Genomic DNA, 19,646 nt, shown 5'->3' with positions numbered 1-19,646 from the left:
CACTTGGTGTTTGGTTTGCTCCGTAGACATTTATAGAACACTTAAATATGCCAGATAGTATGTTAGGTACGTGTGGTTCGATCGGGCAAGATCCACTGCTTTCTTTGGTTGAAAGAACAACTTCCGTTACATGCTGTGCTGAAAAGTGTCAAGAGACAGTGGTCAAATTGGGGGAACTGTGGACCCATATCCTTGGTATTCCTGGTTTTCTGGTGTCACTCAGAGGCAGATGTACATGGCCATTCAGTGTCCTTGCACATTGCACTTAAGTGACACTCTAATCAACGTCAGTAATTTTCTCAGAATATCTTCTACTCTGCTTTGACTTGGCTAACACCAGTGTCAATTCAGACCAGAGGTGGCTCATTCTCTCCAGAACCAAATGATCCACACTGGCTTAGCACCCTTTGCATCAGGGGTTGTAATTCACCCTCCTGACAGCCACTGTCTGTGGATTCCCTTACACATAGCAAAGATGGAAAAGCCGTGGGAGCTCAGAGATAAGGACTTCTGTATCAGCCAGAGCAGTGCCTCTGGATGGGGAGCCCAAGGGGCAGCAGTCTGTCAGCCAGAAGGACCCTGTTCCACCTGATAGCATCCATCCTGACCACTCCTCAAGTGTGTGTGCTCTGTCCTGCAGGCTTTTGTCATTGCCATCACCTCTGACTTCATCCCCCGTCTCGTGTACCAGTATGCCTATAGTCACAACGGGACCCTGCACGGCTTTGTCAACCACACCCTCTCCTTTTTCAACGTCAGCCAGCTGAAGGAGGGAACGCAACCAGAAAACTCACAGTTTGACCAGGAAGTTCAGTTCTGCAGGTAAAGCACTCGGGAGGAGGAGGGCAGCAGATGACCAGATGTCGTAGATCCAAGTAATTATCTGGAAGATCTAGATTGATATCACTCTCCTCTCCATCTTTCCCCTGCCCTGAACCTTCCGAATAACTATAAATCAATTTCAGTGCATCAATAAATGTTTATTGAGTGCCTTTTGCTAGACACTATGGAGCAAAGAAGTATATAGCCTTGTCCTTACCATGAAGAGGTTTATGGGCTGGTTGGAAGAAATAACAGAGTGGATAAGATATAGCAGGCTATTCAGGGATTGTATCTAGTGTGGAACATGAGCACTGTGGGTGTTCAGAAGAGAGAAAGATCGGTGGGGGCTAGAATGGGAAGGGTAGGCTTCCTGGAGGGCCTGAGGAGTCTTAAGACAGAAAGAGTATGCTAGGTGGGGAGTCGGCATGGGCTAAGTCATGGGGTGGGGATGAATTTGGGGTGTTAGATGAACACTTAGGGGCTAGGTGATGTAATTAGCAAGGAGAGTGTTTAGAAGGTCACAGTAAGGAATAATATAGGAAATACAATATATCAAAACTCCTAGGATAGTATAAGCCAAAGCATTGTTGAATTTGAATAGGTAGATGAAGTAGGTAGTGGGAAGTCTTGAAATACTGCAGGCATTGTAACATGATGTAATAGGAAGTTACCTTTTTAGAGCCAGGAATGATAGATAAAGTGTATGCGTAGGAGAATTAATCTAGTCTCAGAGAGAAGGATGGACTAGAATTGGGATAACTCCAGGAGGGTGGCTGAGTTGCTGCCATCACCAGCCATGAACCTTGGTGAACATAGACCAGAGTGGTGGAAGGGGAAGTGAGAAGATGAGCTGTTTACTAGAATACGTGACAGCATTGGTGACAAGGGACAGAAGAGGGAGCCCAAGGCAAAGATACCTCCCAAGATTGGGCTGAAGTCAGAGGACCGGTCATGGTGGGTCCATTGACAGGGATGGGGAAGATGCTAAGAGAATCCAATTTTATGGTAAATATGATGAATTTTATTCCAATCACATCAATTAAAATAATGGTAGGGAGAATGATGTATCCCGGGTAGACGGGCTACTCGGTGCTCGGTGGTGGGAGCTCGAGTAGAGGATAGGCTCTGAGAGGTGAGGTGGGAAGAAAAAACAGAAGCCAGACCGTGAAGAATGTGGTGGGGCATATGGAGGTATGTGGACTTCATCTTAGGGCAGTGGGGAGCCACAGGGAGCAGGGATGAGATCCTACTTCTCATTAGTGTTCTCTCTGGCTGCAGTGTGAAGAGCAGTGGGTTACATGTGCAATAAAGAGATGCTCTACTCTACGGTGTAAGCAGGTGTCCAGAGAGTGGCGTCAGCATATTATCTAGATACAGCATATCACATAGGTGTACTTTAGGGCTACCTTTCCTAGATGGGTAATAATTGTTGATGGAAATCTCTGCCTCGGTATGCTCTACTCACTGCATGCTATGTGAACTTGTCTGGCCCAGGAGTTTGGGAGTGGTGGCTTAACCTGCTGATGTCTTTGTAAGCCAGGAGTCGTCAGTGGCTGTACAAAATAGAAATGAAGGAGAGGTGGGGGGGCGGGCAGGATGGGGAGGAAGAGAGGGAGGGAGAGAGGATGAGAGACAAGGAGAGAAGGAGAGAGAGATTGTGAGAAACAGAGAGCTCTAGAGCTAGCCCCAAAGCCAATGTTTAAAACTGCTTCCATGGTGGGAAATGAAAAGTTTGCCCTGGTTTTCTGGCAAATAGTGTTGGGAACTCTATGACCCTTCTTATTCTTAGCTTTCAGTGACCTCTGGAGATAAATGTGGTCAAATAAAACTGAGGTCTCGGGCTCCAGCCCAGCCTCGCCAGGGATAGAGGTATCTTAAAAATAGCAATAAAAGTTAGGACAAGTCTCCAGCTGCCCATTTGAGATGCATTCCCAGCATTTTTGGAGCAACATTTTCTTCAGGCCTCTAGCTGCTCCAGCAGGGGGCTGCTCCAGAAACAGTCTGGCGACGTCAGGCAGCAGGCATGATTAGTGGCTACCGACAGGGTTGAAGGGCTACCATGTCCTGTACGGTGGGTGGTGGCTCAGGCTTCTGGCTCCACTGGAAGGGAGCAGAGGGTCAGTATGGGAGAGAGCCTGGCTGGGGATCTGGGTCCGGGAGCTTGGGGAGCCTACTTGGGCATGGCCAACCCAATGGGTCTGCTTAGAGGTGCTGAACATCCAGAAACAGCATCCTTGGTGGCCCCTGCTAGGTTTCTTTGCAGGGCCCGAGTTCTTTCATATCCCAAAGTCATGTGAAAAGTCTTTGAAGAGGCAAGTTCTCTTCAGTACATGGCTGCCTCTCATCTGTTCCTCGCTGAAACCAGAGGGAGACTCAGCTTTTCCGGGTGTTGCCTTTCCTGATCTTTATCAACCACTGGATTAACGTGGTTCTCATTAGTTCGTAATTGCCTGTACTGTTTTCCCTTGTCAAAGGCCAGTTTCGGAAGGCAGTTTGAAGTAGCTCAGATGGTATGAAAATATTGTATGTAATTGTGTTTAGCATTAATATGACATTAATTTCCATCGGGACTATTAAAACAATTAACATACCGTGGTTGGAGTTGAGAGATATATTTACTAATTGATTCATAGTGTAACTAAAACCTCATTTTTGGAAAAAGCCATTCCTGAGTGTTGATGTCTAACTCCTCTGTCTGTTACTTCGGTATGTCCTCTTCCTGCCCACGGTGATTTTGTATTACGATGAATTGTGGCAGGTGTCATGGTCACTGGTCACTCCTGCAAGTGAGGATGGTGGGGGGATATCTGAGCCAGGAGTCTCTCTTCCTTCTCCACATCTCAGTTTCCCCATCTATAAAAATGGGACCTTGGAATTAATAATCTCCGAAGATTCCTTTCTGTTTCTAAAAAATTAGTATTTCATGATACATGTAATATATTAATCTGTTCTATAGAGTCTATAAAAACTCTAAACATTACAAGCAACCTCTCTAACTCTGTCCTACCTCCACCCTAACCTCTGCCCAGTCCTGGGCACTTTTCCAACAGTAATCTCAGTCACACCTTTGTGTGAGTCTTTCTCAGACATTTCTCCATGCATCATCATCAAGTGAACTCATAGAACCTTTAGGGTATTTCATGGCTTTGTTTTATAATAGTGAAATACATTTTGAATTCATGGGAACCTTCTTTCTTTAGGTAGTATATAAATACAACTCAATGTGATTTTTCATAGTGTTAGAACAATCTTGATATAATCTTAAAGTAACTTAAAGCTAAGATATAATGATTTTTGTACCAGTTTCACTTACTGTGTGTGAGTCTGTCTCAGTTAACACTATAATTTAGGTCCTGAAAGCTTAGTATAAAAGTGCACGGAACAGAATATCACCGTTAATTATATTCTTTTGAAATTATGAACTTTTTTGCTATCGTAGAAGTAATTCTATATACATAGGTATATACACAAAAGGAAAAGACTTTCTCCTTAGCCCCCACCCCAGTCATTGTCAGGAAACCATCCTGTTTATTCTCTGTGGAAGCCTCCAGAAATCACATTCACATGCATTGTCTTACTTAATTTTCACTGTGCTTTCCTTTAACATTTAATGTACGCGCACACGTGTTCATTTATTTGTGGCTGGTGGGAGAGAGCTGGAGCACTTCTCTGTACTCAGCACATTTCACTAGCCCCACTTAACAGATCAGAATGCTGAGGTTCAGAGGTAGGAAATATGTTTCATGGGGTCTTACAGTTAGTAAGTGACAGAGCCACTCCCAGGGCGCACTAGCTCATTAGACACTCTAGTTGTTTGTAATTACAAACCTCTCATTATTATGAGACTCCAGGGAACTCTCAAAATCAATGTTAAGGCTCAGAATAAGGAGAGTCTTGGAGGGGTGAGGGTGAGAAAGGAATGGCTCCTAAAATCATACTTCCGAGCTTAAGTCCCAGCCAGCAGGTGCAGGAGGTGACCCGCTATGGAGGTCACCCAGTGCTTGGCCACTCACAGGGACTTTGGGAGACGTACTCCCTCAACCGGGGTGAAGTATCTGGTTTGGGAAGGCCTTTGAGCTGATGGGAACAGAGCAGAAGTTCTACTTCCCACAGGCCTGGGGCTTACCTATTTTGTGCCATTTCCCTGGACAGAGATCCTGAGAGAAGCCCCTTGCAGATGTGGCAGTAGCTGACTTTCTCATTCATATCAGCACGATGGGAAACTTGTAGCCTCTGTGCCCGAGTGCTCAGAAATCCCCCTGGAATGCCAGGGGGAGCCGGGAAGAGGGGCACATGTGCTCTGTCCTCTTAAAGAAAGAGGCGTATTCCATAATGTGCCTTCAGTCGAGGGAGAAAGAATAGCTAGTGTGTATTGGGCATGTACCTGATAGGCCAGGTGCTGTCGGGTGCTCTTCATTGACCTTTCCTCCTCATTACATGCCACCTGGGAGCTGGAGCATTGAGGCTACTCCATAGACCAGCACCATGGCCATCAGCACATCGGGTAACTTTTTAGAGGACATAGAACTAAAGTGGTAGAGAAGACATCAAGCCCTCACCTGGTGACTCCAAAGCCCATGCCTTTGCCAGTGCCGTGCCCTGGGCTTAGAAGCCAAATAGACCTAGCAGACAACCGTCACTGCTGCAGACGCAATTAAGTCCATTTTTGTGGCCATTTCTAGTCTTAATTATCTCCTTGTTTAATTAGCGTCTTCTTGTTGCTCAGGGAAAACATTTGATAAGCTTGACTTCTTAGGATGCCACTTTAAACAAGTATGAAATCTGAACTTCTATTGGAATGTAAACAACTAATCATTTACCTGGTGGCAGAGGCTTACCGAGATCATATTTTTCAAACTATGAGTCATTGTTCATTAGCAGGTTATGAAATCATCTTAGCAGATCGTGGTCAGCATTTGAAAGACTAGAATAGGATAAGATAGGATAGGATAGAATCAGAAAATATCAGTGCACACAGCCAGGGTAAGCATGTTTTGTGTAATTTTTATTTCCTTGACATGTACTTATGTATGCATTAATGTAAAATTAATGTAATGTATTTCTTAGTAATGTAGGTCACAGTTTTTTTTTTAAAGTTAGCTTTGGAAAGGGAAACGTGAACAGATGCAGAACTCATTAAATTGTGTCTTGTTCTTGTCTGTGGGTAGTTTGTCCTGTCATTCCCAACAGGGCTCCCTCTAGCCCATTGGCGTAGGGGTATTTCCAAGTAAAGCTTTCTGGAAATATCTGTGTTAGTCTTTCCTCAGATCTTTGATTAAATGGATGTGCTTGTTAGCTTTTAAAAATGTCTTGGACACTCGAGGAGGGCAAAGTGACATTTCCAAAAGCTGTGGCGAGTGAGGAGCAGAAGTGGGACCAGAATTAGATTATTTATGGACTCTTTTCAGACTGGGAAAAAGAGGAGTGAGCAGTGGCCCCTACACCAAGGCCAGTGAGCAGCTGTCCCTTCCTAGATGGAGCTAGAGAACAAGACAAACAGACTTTGACTGTAGCAGGAGGGATGGGCTGGACCTGGGGAGGGATGTGCCTGTGGTACAAAATGGGCATATGTCCTGCCTCCTGAGGTCTTGGGAAGAGTAGAGAAATCCCCTTTTGCCGTGAGATCCTTTGGTGGGGGGAGCAGCAGGAGGGCGGGCAAGCCGGGGTTTTTCCCACTCCAAAGTGTCCCTGTCCTTTAAGCCATGCTCTCCCTGTCTCCCGTCAGCAAGCATAATCTGGGGTTGGCCGTGCTTCTGTCCTCAGCCATGGATGGATATGCTGAATCCTGTGGTGTTTTGCTGGGCTGCAGTTAGCTTTGCTTTTCATCCGGATGGCAAAGTGAGCCTGCAACAGCTGTGATCAGCTGTTGGAAGTGGGGGTGGGGAAGGGGCAGCTCCTGGCCTCCTGCCCAACCCTAGTTGACTGCTTAGTATCAGCCTCTGTCTCTGTTGCTGACTCTGCCGCTGTGCCTTTTTCTTTCTGGGGTGTGTGTGTGTGTGTGTGTGTGTGTGTGTGTGTGTGTGTGTATCTCTTTTCCTCTTCCTCTTTTCTTCCTTCTCTTCTTCTTGCATCTCTCCTTGGACAGTGGGAAGCCACCGTGCTTTTTCCTGGATCTTTTAGGGCAGCTGGCTCGTTCAGGGCAGGGAAGGGACAGAAAGCACCCATTTCTGAATCCCCCGCCTCAAACTGCAGCTGTTGGTGAGGTGCTTTGTGACAATAGAGAAAAGGCCTGCCTTCAGCCAGACTTGGGGTCTCACCTTGACTCTGCCTCTTGCTGGCCATGAGAGAGACCTTGGCAAGTAATTGACTTTCCCTGAGCCTCAGTTTCCTCCTGTGTCATGTGGATATCAGTGCCTGCCCAAGGATGTTGTGGTGGAGATCCAATGGGGAAAACTTCCAGTAAAGCTCCTTGCTCAGGGATTGGCACATTCTGCGTGTTCCTTTGTGGCCCCTCCTCGGGCAGAGTCCCCTGCCCGCCCCTGCCTTCCTTGGCAGCCATGCACCCCACTTGGTGGCCTCATGCCACCCTACTCCTTCCCCCAGCCCGCGGCTTGTTTTGCTTTTACTCAACGTCAAAGATCTATTGAATTCCAGGGAGAAAACAGTTCCACGAAGGGTTATAATTCTTCTGGTACCAGCTCTTGTCACTTTTCCAGGCTTAGAAAAAAGTGAGTCTGAAAAAATGAGCCATTTTTAACATGAGTCATCACAGAATGGGGGCGAAAAGGCAGCGGTGAGGAAAAGCCCTAGATGGTTCCACGGGTCTGAGAAAGAGGCACAAGTTTACATCACGCACTGACATTGTGTTTCTTTTCTTTCCTTTCCTTTCTTTTTCTTTTCTTTTCCTTTTTTTGAGAGAGAGAGAGAGAGAAAGCATGTGCATGCACATGCGTTGGGAGGATGGGGGGGAGAGAATCTCAAGCAGGCTCCCTGCCTAGCTCAGAACCCAATGCCAGGTTCTGTCTCACAACTGACCATGAGATCATGACCTGAGCTGAAATCAAGAGTTGGATGCTTAACTGACTGAGCCACTAAGGCGCTCCTGACATTTTGTTTCTTAAGCCACATGGACAGATCATAAATATGGTCAGTAGAAGAAGATACTGACCAATAGCAACTATTACTGCCACCCCCCAAATTCACTCAGCCTTGAGTTTGGTCTGAGTCAGCCTTCCTTGGGGTGCAAGAATGCAGCTACCAAGCAAGGCCAGCCCCTCTATGGCTGTGGTCCTGAAACAGCTAGCCAGAAAGGAAGCCTAGGATTGTCCACAGGTGCTTGTGTTCTCCCTGAGCCCCTGGACTGCAGAGAACTGTCCAAGGTTTCTGGGCATCTCCCCTCCCTTCTCAAGCTCATGGAGCCAACATGGATCCACTGCCTTGGGCTCCTCTGGAAGAAGAATCCAGACATCAGAGGCAGCTGTGGGGGATGTTGGAGAGAGTGTTGGAAAAAGACATATCAAGGCCAAGACTGGTTGTTTTGGACTTTGGTACTTTTATTCCATGGACACTTGTTGGTTTATTCCACGGTTGGTCAGTATTCTCTTCTACTGACCATGTTATGATCTGTCCACATGGCTTAAGTTCCACAGACATTTGTTCCTCCCTGCTTCCTGCTACTTCCCAAATTGGGGAGGCAGGGGCTTCCCTGCTGCCCTCATCCTTGAGGTTTCCCCCTGGAGAAGTACCCCCTTCCCTCCACCTCGTCCCAATCTTAACACCACATTTCTCTCTGGGCAGGTTTAAGGATTACCGAGAACCGCCGTGGGCCCCGAACCCGTATGAGTTTTCCAAACAGTACTGGTCCATTCTGTCTGCCCGTCTGGCTTTTGTCATAATCTTCCAGGTGAGTTGTTCAGATAAAGAGTAGCCAGTTAGAATCCAGGCTGCAGGGGTAAAGACCACGTGGCTCTTCGCCTGCTCCTCATCTGCAGGTCTTAATGGCGCTGTGACCTAGGGGTGTCTGCATGTGGCAGGCAGAAGTGAGTGCCTCCCCAGAGGAGGCAGGAAGCACTCTTGAGGAAGGAAGGCTTCCATTCATGGATGGATTTGCAGCAAGAGAATAGAACACAGAGTAAGGTTACAAGACAGATGTGGAGTAAGTTGCAGGGTGGAGATAGAGTCCCGTTCAGACGTAAGACAAGACAGGAAGTGAGAAGAGCAGTGGAAACCAGAATCTCATCCCCGATGCAGACAAACAGTCCCGCCTGGTCTCTGCAGCCCAAGAAAGGGCTCAAGTTCTGAATCATTCTTCTAGCTCTCGGCTGGCTCCCTCCTTTGTTAGAGTGCCTCAGCCCCTGAGACATCTGGCGGAGAGGGCCCCAGAGCCATCCGGCCATGCCTCGGTGAATAGCAAACTCGAGCCCCGTGATTGCTATCTCTGACAATGGCCGCAGCTCCGGTTGCACGGCAGAGATCCGCCAAGTGCGTGGCCCCAGCTCCCACTTGGGGTCCTGCCGGCCTTCAAGATCCTTTTCTCTTCCGCTCCCTCAGGCTTTTGTATTCCCTGAAGGCAGATCTCTGGAGGGCTCTAAGATATCTGGCTTTGCCCCTGGCCCAGGAAGTGGAGAAGCCCCTCGGCTAGTCTTTCACTTAAAGAAGATAGCCATTCTTCCTCTGGGGAGATGGGGCGGTCTGTTAGAAAAACCACTCCAATGCCCCCTTGCAGGTGTCCCCTGGCTTTCCCACAGCTCACCTGTAACATTTGTTGGCACTGTGAAAGTTGGCTTAAGAGAAGAGTGTGACTTGAAGCAGCTTTAGAGCATGAATGCACCCAGGAGCCTCTGGAAACAGCAGCTGGTCCCGGGGCCCTCCTCTGGGCCCCTGGGTGCAAGCGAGGTTCAAGGTCAAGGTGGGACTAGGTTTGGAGCCTGGAAGACAGCCATACCCTTATGATCTTGTGCCCAGATCTCAGAGCAAGCATGTGATTGGCAGGCAGAGAAGGCCACCACTGGAGCAGCATACTGGGCAGAGCATGGCCTGGGGAACTGGGTGGGGATCGGGCCATGCTGGCACTGTTGTGATATATTTACCGCTTCAGTGGAAAATGCTGCAGGGTAAGGTAGTCCTGTCTTACCTGCGTTTCCAAGGGAAGGGATGGGGCTCCACAAGTGGAAGAAGGAAGCCAATTACAAGTGTGCACAGAAGCTTAGAAAGGAGAAGGGGAAGCTAGGGGCAAGGACCCTAGCTGGGCCAGTGTGACTGGCTTAGCAGGAAGAGAGAGCAGGATGAGTGTGAGGTTTGCTGAAACCAGAATTCAGCACAGAAACCAAAGGACTGGCTCTGATATGGAGGACAGAAGGCAAGCAGGAAGCAAGAGAGGAGCTGCTGGCCCAGCAGAAGCCCTGGAGAGGCCAGCAGGCTCTGCACCCACTTCCTAGAAGGCTCTGGAGAAGAGGACCTGGAGGCTGAGAAGCCAGGCAGGAAGAACCGGAGGGGAAAAAGCAATAGGTGACACTTCTCAAGCTCCACTGCGTGCAAGGTATTGACTTACTTAATCCTTGCAACAACTCTGGGAGGCAGGTGCTGTTACTGTTCCGACTCTGCAGGACAGACACTTCTGCTCATTGGTTAAGACCACCTGCCAGTAAGTAGAAGAGCCAGAGGAACACGGAGGTATCCTGCCCCTGGATCTGTGCTCTCCACCACTGCCACCATGGCATCACACTGCCAGCCCCGCTGCTGAGACCCTCACTCTGACCCACTGGGCTGGGCCTCTCCTCGCAACCCTTCTCCTTTCTTTTTGGCAGAACCTCGTGATGTTCCTGAGTGTCCTCGTGGATTGGATGATCCCAGATATCCCCACGGACATCAGCGACCAGATCAAGAAAGAAAAGGGCCTGTTGGTGGACTTCTTCCTGAAGGAGGAGCACGAGAAACTCAAGCTGACGGACGAGCCAGCCCCAAGGAGCCTGGGAGGGGGGCGTCGGAGCAGGAGCCGGGCGGCCAGCTCGGCACCCTCGGGCCGAAGCCAGCCAGGCAGCATCGCGTCTTCTGCCTCACAGCACACCAACGTGTGAGCGAGTCGACCCCACCGCGCGGGCTGCCACAGTGGCAGGGGACCTCACGGAGCATGCCTGTGCACCTGCATGGGAGGGCTGGCTGGCGTCTGCCAGGGCCCGGCCTCAGGGGGTCTTTGCAAAGGTGCATTTGTGCAAAGAGAGAGGGGTTAGAGCGAGCGAGCGAGCAAGCACAAGCAGGAAGAGAACTGGAGCTGCTTCTCAGAAACTTCAAGCTTAAGTTCCTTTTAGGTCCTCTTTGTATCCTTTTGGGGGATCGGCACCCCATTTTGAGTCACCCGGTGCAAGAACTGGGTATCTCTACCCCAGAGCTCCCAGGCGCCATACACCTTCCTTGCATTTCCTCAGGTGCCCCCTCTCACGTGGTCACAGTCTGTGAGAGGAGCAAGCCCCCCTCCTGAGCGATCCCTCTCCCCTTCCCACCAGCTCCCCAAGCAGACCCCTCTGAGTCGCTTGCAGCTGGGACTGTCACAGCCTCAGTGGGTACAAATTAAGTCACAGGGCTGATGGCTGTGGCCACAGGACTTGATGGTGAGTGGCAGAGGTCCCAACCTGAGCTTGTCTCCATGTCATGGGGATGCTTTGAGCTTGTGCAACTAACCATCACTTTATGCAGGTTCAGATTTAAAGTAATAAAATAAATCAAAACATTCTTTATAAAGATGCGTCTCCTTGTCTGTGGCTCTCTCTCTTTCTGTCACTTCATACCAATATTTATTGAGGACCAACTGCTTCCCAGATGGTCTCTGAGATGAGAGATGAGCAGAGTAGAAGAGATAAAATGTCTGACTCGTGGAGCTCACTTTCTGGGGAGAGACAGGATTTTAGCTAGTAATAAGGGCTCTGGAGAAATACAAGGGATAGAGGAGGCAGGAAATGTTAAAGCAGGAGACGTAAGGGGCTTACCATTTTATATACAAATCAATGACAGACCCGAGATGGTTCTGAGGTTACATCTTTCCTCCCAGAGCTGGGGGGCCAGATTTTCAAGTATAGCTGGAAGCAAAGGCCAAACACCATTCATCACCGTCCTTTGCACGCTTCAGCCCCACACACTGTCCAGAAACCTGTTGCACAGTCCTCTTCCTCGGGACCCGGCCCCAGTTCCTCCCAGGTCATTCTCAGTGTCTGCATAGAAGCTTTGAGGAGGGCCACACTCCAGAGAAGACATGAGTGTTCTCATGTTTCAGCACACCTGGTAATTCGAGGGCTTGGGGTGCCGGGCTGGTCATCCTTGCCGCTCCCCATGGCTTCTGTGTCCTGGCCACGTGCAGGATCGCACTGCCCTGCCAACTCTTGCTCTGGAAAGTAGCTCCTTCTTTCATGGGGACTCCAGGGCATAGATACAGCTTTAGAAGGAGCAGCAGACAATCCTGTCCCACGCCGCTCACATACCAGTAGTCCTACAATAAATTTTAACCACTTCACGCTTTAATGTTCAAACTTACCATGTTAGCCTAGATTCAAACTACAGTATTACCAAAACACTGCATCATCTTACAACAGGCTTCAGCTAACTCAGCGGGGAGGGAAGTGGCCAATAAGAGAAAAATTTCACTTCAGGGGCACTAATGACAGGGAGATTCCAGGCCCATAAAAAGGAGGAGGATGTCCCCAGGACTCCTATGGGTGTGGGTGGGGTTGGTATTTCCTGCAAGCAGTGATGGTCCATTCTGATGGTCAGGGGCCACCTCCAGCACCAAGACACCCGCATTGCACGGACTGTGGCTGGCTCAGGACCCCACCTCTTTTCCTTTTTTCAAGTACACACTTTTGTATGATCAGAGAGGTGGAACTTGCACACCAAGAGTCAGATGATCTAAAAAACAAGGGGCACCTGGGTGGCTCAGTAGGTTAAGCATCCAACTCGTGATTTTGGCTCAGGTGATGATCCCAGGATTGTGGGATCAAGCCTCGAATTGGGCTCCACACTGGGCATAGAGCCTGCTTAGGATTCTCTCTCTCTCTCCCTCTCTCTCTCTCTCTCTCTCTGTCTCTCTTTCTCTCTCTCTCTCTCCCCCTGCTTCTCTGCCATGCACACCCTCTCTCCCCTGTTCTCAAACACACACACACACACACACACACACAAACAAAAAAAACAGAAGAAAGTGAAATCACCCACAGTCCTCAAATTTGTAATCAACATCAACAATTGCTGTGTTTCCTTCCAGACTGTCATTCCCTCTCAAGTGCATCTGTATTTTTGGTTGCAAATATGCAGTATATGCTATCTTGCTTTCTTCTTCCGCTTCATGTAGCTTATCAATCCTTTTATCCCATAAGTTTGTTGTCAATTTTTTTAATGTTTATTTATTTTTGAGAAAGAAAGGGTGAGTGGAGGAGGGGCAGAGAGAGAGAGGGAGACAGAATCCTAAGCATGCTCCAGGCTCCAAACTGTAAGCACGAGCCCGACGCGGGGCTCAAACTCGTGGACCTTGAGATCATGACCTGAGCTGAAGTCGGACACTCGATTGACTGAGTCACCCAGGCGCCCCTCAGTTGTCTTGAATGTTATTCAAAAGTACGTACCGAGCAACTACCATGTACTAGGCTCCATATTGGGCACTTGGGATACATCACTCAACACAATGATTCCTGCCTTCTTGTAGGTGAGTCAGGATGACACAATAAACAATGAAAATAAGCTGTATAATGTCTTAGGGGGTAGTAAGTGCTATGGAGAAAAAAAGTCAAGCAAGGTAGAGGGGATTGGTAGCAGGGGTAGAGGCTCCATTTTAATTTCCATTGCATAATGGGCGTTTTTGTTTTGTTTCCTGCCCCACCCCTTCCTGTTAAGGGATTGCAGATTGGGTGTGGAAGCCTGTGGTGGCCAAAGCCCACACTCTAGTGCCAGACAGCACCTCCCAGGGAGATCTAGATGGAGAGGAAGGGAGATCCCATCTGCCCAGATATACATTTCCACCCTGAAAGGACTCCACTTTCTCCCTCTCTCTCGCTACAAATGAATTAGGAATTTTGTGATTTGCCCCCATCCCCAGGCTAAAATCATCTCAGCACCTGCCTTACCAGCGTGACCACCAGAAGTGCCTGCCCAACAGGGCAGCAACTGGGATGTAGGCTAAGAACTTCCCAAAGGATTTGTTAGTCTGGGTAGAGAGATGGTAGGTGCATCCTAATTTATTTATTTTTAATGTTTACTTACTTCTTTTGAGAGTGAGAGAGAGAGAGAAAGAGGTAGAGTGAGAGCGCGCAAGCAGGGAAGCAACAGAGAGAGGGAGAGAGAGAATCCCAAGTAAGCTCCACACTCAACACAGAGCCCAACTTGGAACTGAATCCCATGAACCATGAGATCATGACCTGAGCCAAAATCAAGAGTCAGACCCTTAACCAGCTGAGCCACCCAGTCATCCCCAGTCCTAATGTAAAACAAACAATGAAACCTACCTTCTGCTTTTTTATTTATTTTTTTAAACATTTATTCATTCTGACAGTGAGACAGAGCACAAGTGGGGGAGGGTCAGAGAGAGAGAGGGAGACACAGAATCAGAAGCAGGCTCCAGGCTCTGAGCTGTCAGCATAGAGCCTGACTCAGGGCTTGAACTCATGTGAGATTATGACATAAGATGAAGTTGGATGCTTAACCGACTGAGCCAAACAGCACCCCCCACCGTCTGCTCTTTAAGGAAATTATAAACTTTGACATTTCACTGCAAAATACAAAAGAAAATTAATTATGAGCAAACATCTGTAACACTGAAGAAATGAAAAAAATATCACTCCTTTTCCTACACCTTTTCTCTAGAAATAATGACAGTTAATGTCTGAGTTTACTTTGACTTCATTTGTGGTGTCATGGTATATGTGTGGTCACTTACATTGATCTGGAATAGCATCTATTTTGTTTAGTCATAAAAGTAACATATACTCATTGAAGATTTAGAAAATGCAAAAAAATGTAAAATGTAAATAAAATAGTTTAAATAATCTGAATTTTTAACTCCAAGAGAAACAGCCATGAGCTCTAGATGGAGGTCATGGCGGCAAACAGTATTTACCATTGGGTTCATCAGCTTTTTCCTTACTAAGAATAAAAAGAAATGGAATCCACTTGATGGCTGATTTACCGAAATAATCTTTTTTAAAAAATGTTTATTTATTTTGAGACAGAGAGAGATAGCGAACAGGGGAGGGGCAGAGAGAGAGAGAGGGAGGGAGAGAGAGAATCCCAAGCAGGCTCCACGCTATCAGCATGGAGACCGACGCTGGGCTTAATCTCACAACTGTGACATCATGACTGGGGCTGAACTCAAGAGTTAGATGGTTAACTGAGTGAGCCACCCAGGTGCCCCTACATAAATAATCTTGATGGCTATTTTCTTGATGTACTCATTGTAAAGAAAAGAGCATGGAATAAAAGGTGGACTTCCCTTCCCTCTCTCCCCTCTCATAGCCTCTCCAGAGCAGCCCTGTCTAGGACAATCCTGCTTGGGGGTGGGGGAAAGGTGCTATTCTCGGCAAGGATTTTAAAGATGCAGAAAATCATCATTAACTCCTCAATAAAATGGCTTTTGTTTTGCCATATGGAACTTTGCTTTTCTGCCAGGCGAATGAAAGCCTTTGGGTTTGCTAATGCACCCAAAATAACGTTCTAACCTTGTAAACAGATGAATCCTTGTTAAGAAACACGGGAGAGAAACTTACCAGTTGCTTTTCTAAGTGGACATAAATTGTGGTAGGAGATTCCACCTGGCTGTGGAAGGCATTCTAGAAGTAAGGACAAGAATGAGTTGGGAAAACTCAGGGACCAGTGTGCCCCATTGTTGTTTGAAATATGTAGCCAAATAGGGTTTGAGGTTAAAAATAAATTAGGAAAATGCTCCTGTCTTTTTATATTGTCACAGTCTTCCCTTAGGTGTCCAGAGTATACCTTCAGGTAATATGTTTTTTTTTAACAATGTGGTGTTAAAGATTCTACCCAGATCCCTTCAGGATTGAGGTGCTCACTCCCTAGCTTCTGATGGTCACAGTTTGAAGCCCCTCTCAGAACTGCTATAAGTGAAAGGAGGCTGCCTGGACCAGGGCCACTTCTCTGCTGGGGGCAGCCTCTCATCTCTGTAGGTGGAGGAGGCCCCCCTTGGCTCAATTCGAGATAATTCTAAAGGGCTTCCTCAGCTCCAGAGCTCCATATGGAATTGGCCAAAATGTATTGCAGCTCAGCTCTTCTGGCTGCCCTGGTCTGCTTACCTCACCCCTCCCCCTGCCCACCACTTCGGCAGGTGTGCTTCTGGAACACACTTCCCAGTCAACCTCCTGCAGGTCAGGTATGCAGTTCCCATCTCAGGGGACCTGACCAAAGACATGGAGCATTTGCTTTTGTTGGAATGGTGATTTGACTGGATTTACCTTTCTTGGGTCACCATCCTTTCTTTCAAAACATTATGGCTGTGGCAATTAATTCATGGTCTTCCAGGGTTTCAGAGGGAAAACCTCAGGCATAAGCCTGATCAATATTCCTTTGTACCTTTCTTTTTTCCTCCTGCCTTCGTGCAAATAGGGTTTTAAAATGTATTCTTGGAATTCAAAAATTTCACTGGAATGTGCCTTGATGCGGGTTTCATTATTTAACAGGCCTGAAATGTTGTGGCCACATTCAGTCTGCATATCACTTCTTTCTCGGCTCTGGAAGGTACTCTTCTAGTACAGGAACAGAGTCTAGTGTAGCCATTCCAACTGTGTTGATTACTTTAAGGAAACACTGAAGGTTTGGATCACCTTTCCAGTGTTTTATCTTCATGGCCACCATCTTCTTTTTCTCAGCATGTTTCTCCTAGTTCTGATCCTCCATATTTCAGAAGCATGCCCTTCCTGGAGTACCATGTTATTTTTTGCCTCCTCCCCTCAGAAGCAACCCACCTATAATCTCAAACATATTATTCTAGCAGTTTCCAAGCTCTCACTTGTATGATCCTTCATGGATAATCTGGGAGAGGTGAAGATTTCTCCTCATCCCCCCATACCCTACTCTTCTGAATGTCATGTTCTCCTGATGGCCCGACCTTTACCTGCTGCATGTATTTTCCAAGATATGCTCCTTGCTAGTAAATGAAGAGGTTGGACTGGACAAGCACTAACATCCATTCACATCCATGTGTTGACATGTACAGTTCTACAGGATCACCATGGTACGGCAAACATGAAGAGCATAGTCAGTCTTATCTTCCGTGTTACCATTTCTATTCACCTTTCACAACCCAAGCCCTGGCCATCTGTGTCTTGGATAACCTAACCCAATTCAGCCCAGGGAAGAGTTGCTTGGAATTTCTACTCTTGTCACAACCCACAGTAGTATCCGTTCTGCTCAGCCACAGCAGAGGGCGCCAGAGAGCAGAACCCACCCTTGAAGGCTTAGCCGCAAGTTCTGGAAGACAGAGCAGATGTTTCTTCAGAATGCAGCCCTATTTACACATCTGGCTAACCTCTTGCTCCCCTTCCCTGTTCTGTACAGCAGGAAATGGCAGTGCCCCAAGAACCAGACCCCTTCCAAACCAGGCTAGAAGACAGATGCCTCACCAGGACTCAAAGGCAGTGGAACCCACTTATTCTTCTGCACTTCCCATGGCACATGCAGCTTTATCTGCAGAAAGGAAGTGCAAGGTGAAAGCCAAATGGGAATTCAAAAAGACAGCTCTACATATGAGTTCAGGAACCTTCATGTTTTATTGCCCCACCTTTGTCTCACTTCCTTTCTGTCTAACAGAGTAAGGAGCTGAGGACTGAGGCTTCCAAGCCAAGATGTCTTCCTCAATTAGGGGAATGAAGCCATAGGCCCTAAGGGAAGGAGGCAGACTTTTGACAAGGGTCCCACATAATAACCTGCTCCTAGTTTTCTCCCAGCATGGACTCTGGTTGGCCTGCATCTAATTCTTCAGAGAGCATGTGTCAACTTCTATCAAGAACCACATCTGCTTGGTCTGAGTGAAGCTGCTTTAGTTGAGAAACAGATGAGGCCCCTAAAATAGGCCTCTTCCACCGTTTTCTCTGGGCCTCATTCCTACTACACTCAGAAACTTTTCTCAGTGTCTGCCTTAACCCTTTAAATTTTCTCAACTGCCTCACCTCTGACTTCACTGTACTCCACCTGTCTCTTTTGATCGTTCAGTATCTTTTCACAGAGCAAGGTTTTCCTTCTTTATCTGTCTTCTCAATGGTTCCACCTCCTTCCAGAAAGCTCCCTGAAGCTCCTCTCTGCGTCGATGTGCAGCATATGTAGAGCACTTTTCAATATCGTTATGTTAAAAGTAGTGTGATTAACATGGGCAGATCCTGGTTTTGTGGGCCCAGAAGCTTCTACAATTTTAGGGATCCTCTTCAAGAAAACATACTCAAAATTATAAAATAAAATCAGGTACAAAAGTGAATATTTAGCATGAAAAGAAAAGTTCCAAAATAAAAATTTTAGTCTAAACCAGAAACATGACAAAATCTATGACAAATGGTTTTATTTTTTATTAATGAACTGACTCGCTTGCCTTTATATTACAGTACTGCTCCCTCAACATCTTTAGTCATGTGCTTTTTGATTGCTTTTCATAACAAGGTTTTCAATTAGGAAAGAGAAAGGTAATTCACTCTTTCCCCTAGCAAAGTCAATCAACATTTGCTTTTGCTTTTTTTTTTTTTAGACAGATCCTGCCACACACAGGTGTATATTTGTACCAGTGGGACAGGAGGACACCAACCCCTGCAGATAGAAGCCAAGGGGTCATGCCAGTCCCTCTGTCCTCACGCTGGCAGACAGAAGCCTCTATGCTGGAGCCTTTGATGGCGGAGGGGCAGCCGAAGTGGGGGTGGTCCTGTGCACCTTTGGGAGCCTGAGCCACAGCAGGAGCTGGAGCCAGAGCTGTTTTGGTTTGAGCCTTGGCCTTAGACTTTGGGCCACAGAGCCTGAGACCCTTGGCGATGCAGGCATGACCACGTTTCCCCAGCATGGGATGAGCGATATAGGCAAACTTGTGGTTCCTCCCTTTGGGATCTTGGGCTTGACTTCTTTGGTCTTGTTGTGGGCCTTGATAGACTTGACACATGCACTCTTGGCCTTGGCATTGCTGTCCTGAACCTTCTTCAGGCCCTTCTTGTGCTTCCTGGCAAAGTGCACATTCCTCAAGAACTCGGGGCCTACCCGTCAAGAGATTAATATCTTTGTAAGTGGGGTTTCTTAATGCCATTCCTGTGCCATTTTTGTGACTGGTTGTGAGTGGTGTGGTTCTTGGACTTGGCCATATCTGCATGGAAGCCTATGGCCCTTAAAGCGCCTCGGACCGTGCTTTTTATTTCTGATAGAAAATAAGAACCTAGAAAGTTGTTTTCAGTTCCACAGCTTATTGGTGATTTCATCTGAATGTTAAGACTATTGCCAAATTTGGGAACGCTTCTCTCAAGTTTCTTTCATATATAAGCTCTAAGATATGAAACAATTTTCCATACATTTCAGAAGTCTTTCCATAGATCCTGGGCTCCCTTGGAAGGAATCTCACTCTAAAGTTGCCTCTTATCACTGGCCTCTGAAACTGAAGATATGGGGGCTTTAATCCTGGGGTTCAAACTCCAGCCTGTGTTTCTTCGGCATCATGACACCTCCCTCAGAAGTCCATTGGCCCCGGGTGCTCTGCCTGAGGCCTGTGGAGTCACATAATCATAGTGACAGTACTCGTAGTGACAGTAATGATAATCACCATCCGAGGAGCACTCACTAGGAGCCAGTGTGATAAGAACCGTACACTCATCACCTTGCTTAATCTTTACAACCTCCTGCAAAGTGTTTTTATTCCCCATCTTACACTTAACCAG

At 47.3% G+C, this 19,646-nt stretch overlaps 1 protein-coding gene and 1 pseudogene across 4 annotated transcripts in view; one reads left to right on the top strand and one right to left on the bottom strand.

Annotated features, from left to right (window-relative positions):
• ANO2 (anoctamin 2) overlaps positions 1 to 11,495 on the top strand; it is a 340,087-nt gene extending 328,592 nt beyond the window's left edge. For all 4 annotated transcript variants that reach the window (XM_045467167.1, XM_045467165.1, XM_045467166.1 and 1 more), the window contains 3 exons: positions 641 to 822; positions 8,560 to 8,665; positions 10,569 to 11,495. In XM_045467167.1, the coding sequence (XP_045323123.1) occupies positions 641 to 822; positions 8,560 to 8,665; positions 10,569 to 10,838 (558 nt within the window). In that variant the 3' untranslated portion in view covers positions 10,839 to 11,495. The remainder of the gene's footprint in view (positions 1 to 640; positions 823 to 8,559; positions 8,666 to 10,568) is intronic.
• Positions 11,496 to 17,349: 5,854 nt separating this feature from the next.
• Positions 17,350 to 19,236, bottom strand: LOC123591770 (annotated as a pseudogene).
• Positions 19,237 to 19,646: the final 410 nt, after the last annotated feature.

This window comes from Leopardus geoffroyi, chromosome B4 (genome assembly GCF_018350155.1).
Source record: "Leopardus geoffroyi isolate Oge1 chromosome B4, O.geoffroyi_Oge1_pat1.0, whole genome shotgun sequence".
Lineage (NCBI taxonomy): Eukaryota > Metazoa > Chordata > Mammalia > Carnivora > Felidae > Leopardus > Leopardus geoffroyi.
Note: the sequence above shows the minus strand (reverse complement) of the source record. Positions and strands in the feature narration are given on the sequence as shown.